Below are 2,003 nucleotides of genomic sequence, written 5' to 3' on the forward strand. Positions count from 1 at the left end.
TGAGTAAATCAAAATCGTCAGGTCAAACGGTAGAGTTGATATTCATATATTCTATTTAATAAAATAAAGAATATGACTACGAGAGATGCACCGAATAAATATGAGCGAACTATGGATACATCAAAGAAAAGAAAAGTATCGGAGGAACACAGAGGGTTTAATTCTGCGTGGACAGAGTTATATGCTTTCACAGCAATATAACTAGTGGAGGATCACTTCTTGTTCAGGGCAGGGAAGGCTACGCAGTACGCAGTCTACTGTCCTGCAGCTGCTGCCTCTCTGTTGGACTCCGGTACTGCACATTACTCACGAGACGTTGTATTAAAAAAAAATGAGTAGCGGGCAAACGCACTAACCACTCCACCAACACCACTGTCACCCAGTTGATGGTCACTGTTTTACACGTTCTAAATAAATCAAATAAAAAAAAATCTAGATGTATGAGACTCTGAACTGTGCTAATTTGCTTTTCAGAGCTTGTTCTAGGTTTGGATAGACAAAAAGTGTTTCATTTCTGTATAAAAAGGGTTCATTAGAAGCTCCACAAACCTGAGTCCGGCCTCCCGTCGCTGCTCATGAACTCCTGCATGCGTTTCTCCAGTTTCTGCTGGCGCCTCCTCTTCATCACCACCTCGGGGTTGGAGATGGTCCTCGTGAAGCTGGTCTCCGGCATGTCTTTGTAAACCTCTGCCGCCAGACGGTTGTTTTCCCTAAAACAACAAATGAGGCGGGGAGAAGACGGAACAAATACAAGACAGATGGAGGGAGAGAAAGGTCAAATAAAGATATATCCTCTCCAAGGCCATAAAGACGGATGGTTTTCTTCCTACCCGTCCTCTCGGTTGAGTGCCTGCTCGTCTCCGTCGGGGATCCGGGAGAACTCCTTCTCCCTCTTCTTCTCCTTCTTCTTCTCTTTCTTAGACAAAGTCCTCTTGAAGTTCTGGATCACTCCGTCTTTCTCCTTCTCCGGACCATTACTCTGACTCTTCTGGGAGAGAGGGGATGAAGAGTTAGTGATGTGGTCGGAGACACTGAGGAAAAGTGTGCTACCGTCTGTACACGTCGGTTTGCTATCCTGGCTCCAAAATGGTGGAATGAGCTCCCCATTAGGCGCTTTCACACCGGAGTACTTTTCTCGTTTAGTTCCGATAGTTCCTGGGATTTTGCATTCACACCAAAAAGAGTTCATTAGAACTTTTACCCCCTTGTTAGTGCCTGCTAGAGAGGTGGTACTTTCCTGGGGAGAAAAAAATTCCAATTTCTATTGGCTGGGCGAATTGCAAACCACGCCCCGTAAAATTCGGAAAAGTTTTTTGAAGCCGCCATTTTATTTGCTGGCATTAGCATTATTATCATTAGCATTATTAGCATTAGCCCCGCACACCAATGGAGATAGAATAACTTATGGCAACACAAAAAAAACATGGGAGCGGTGGAGATGAGGAGGTGTCGGCGTTCTGGCGATTTACTCGGAAGGCCAGTCCCCAACTCCGGGGACTTCCGGCCGGGGATTTCGGGTGGCAGTATACGCCGTGAAGTTGTTTGCGGCCTGCCAGTAAACCCAAAGCAGAAGACGAATAAGTGACGTCAGCGGCTTCATTTGCCTAATCTTCCCTCAGGGACTTATTCCGGTGTGAACGCGATCTGCTGTTTAGTTCCATGGGGGAACTAAGAGCAGGGAACTAAGTACGGCAAAGTACTTGGTGTGAAAGCGGCTATTGACACCAGGACAGCAAAAAGCTTACACATCTTCCGGCGCAGACTGAAAACGCATCTCTTTCGACTCCACTTCGAGCAATAAAAAAAACGCACTTATATACTAACAAAGGGCTGCCTTATCTAAAGCTAGTTGAGTAGCACTTGAAATGTTTTGGCTCTATGAAACCTGATGTACTTATATGATTCTGTTTTCTTCAAGTTTGTATCTTCTTGGTCGAAAGCACTTATTGTAAGTCGATTTGGATAAAAGTGTCAGCTAAATGAAATGGAATGTATGTATGGCA

At 45.0% G+C, this 2,003-nt stretch overlaps 1 protein-coding gene across 1 annotated transcript; it reads right to left on the minus strand.

Annotated features, from left to right (window-relative positions):
- Positions 1–532: 532 nt before the first annotated feature.
- LOC104952930 (afadin-like) lies at positions 533–1,075 on the minus strand (the record flags this gene model as incomplete). Its single annotated transcript, XM_010779837.1, has 2 exons — positions 533–710; positions 831–1,075. Coding segments are annotated over 2 exons (423 nt in total), but the record flags the coding sequence as incomplete, so codon positions are not given.
- Positions 1,076–2,003: the final 928 nt, after the last annotated feature.

The sequence above is a fragment of the Notothenia coriiceps genome, unplaced genomic scaffold (assembly GCF_000735185.1).
Source record: "Notothenia coriiceps isolate Sejong01 unplaced genomic scaffold, NC01 NC01_scaffold00020804, whole genome shotgun sequence".
Taxonomy (NCBI): Eukaryota; Metazoa; Chordata; class Actinopteri; order Perciformes; family Nototheniidae; genus Notothenia; species Notothenia coriiceps.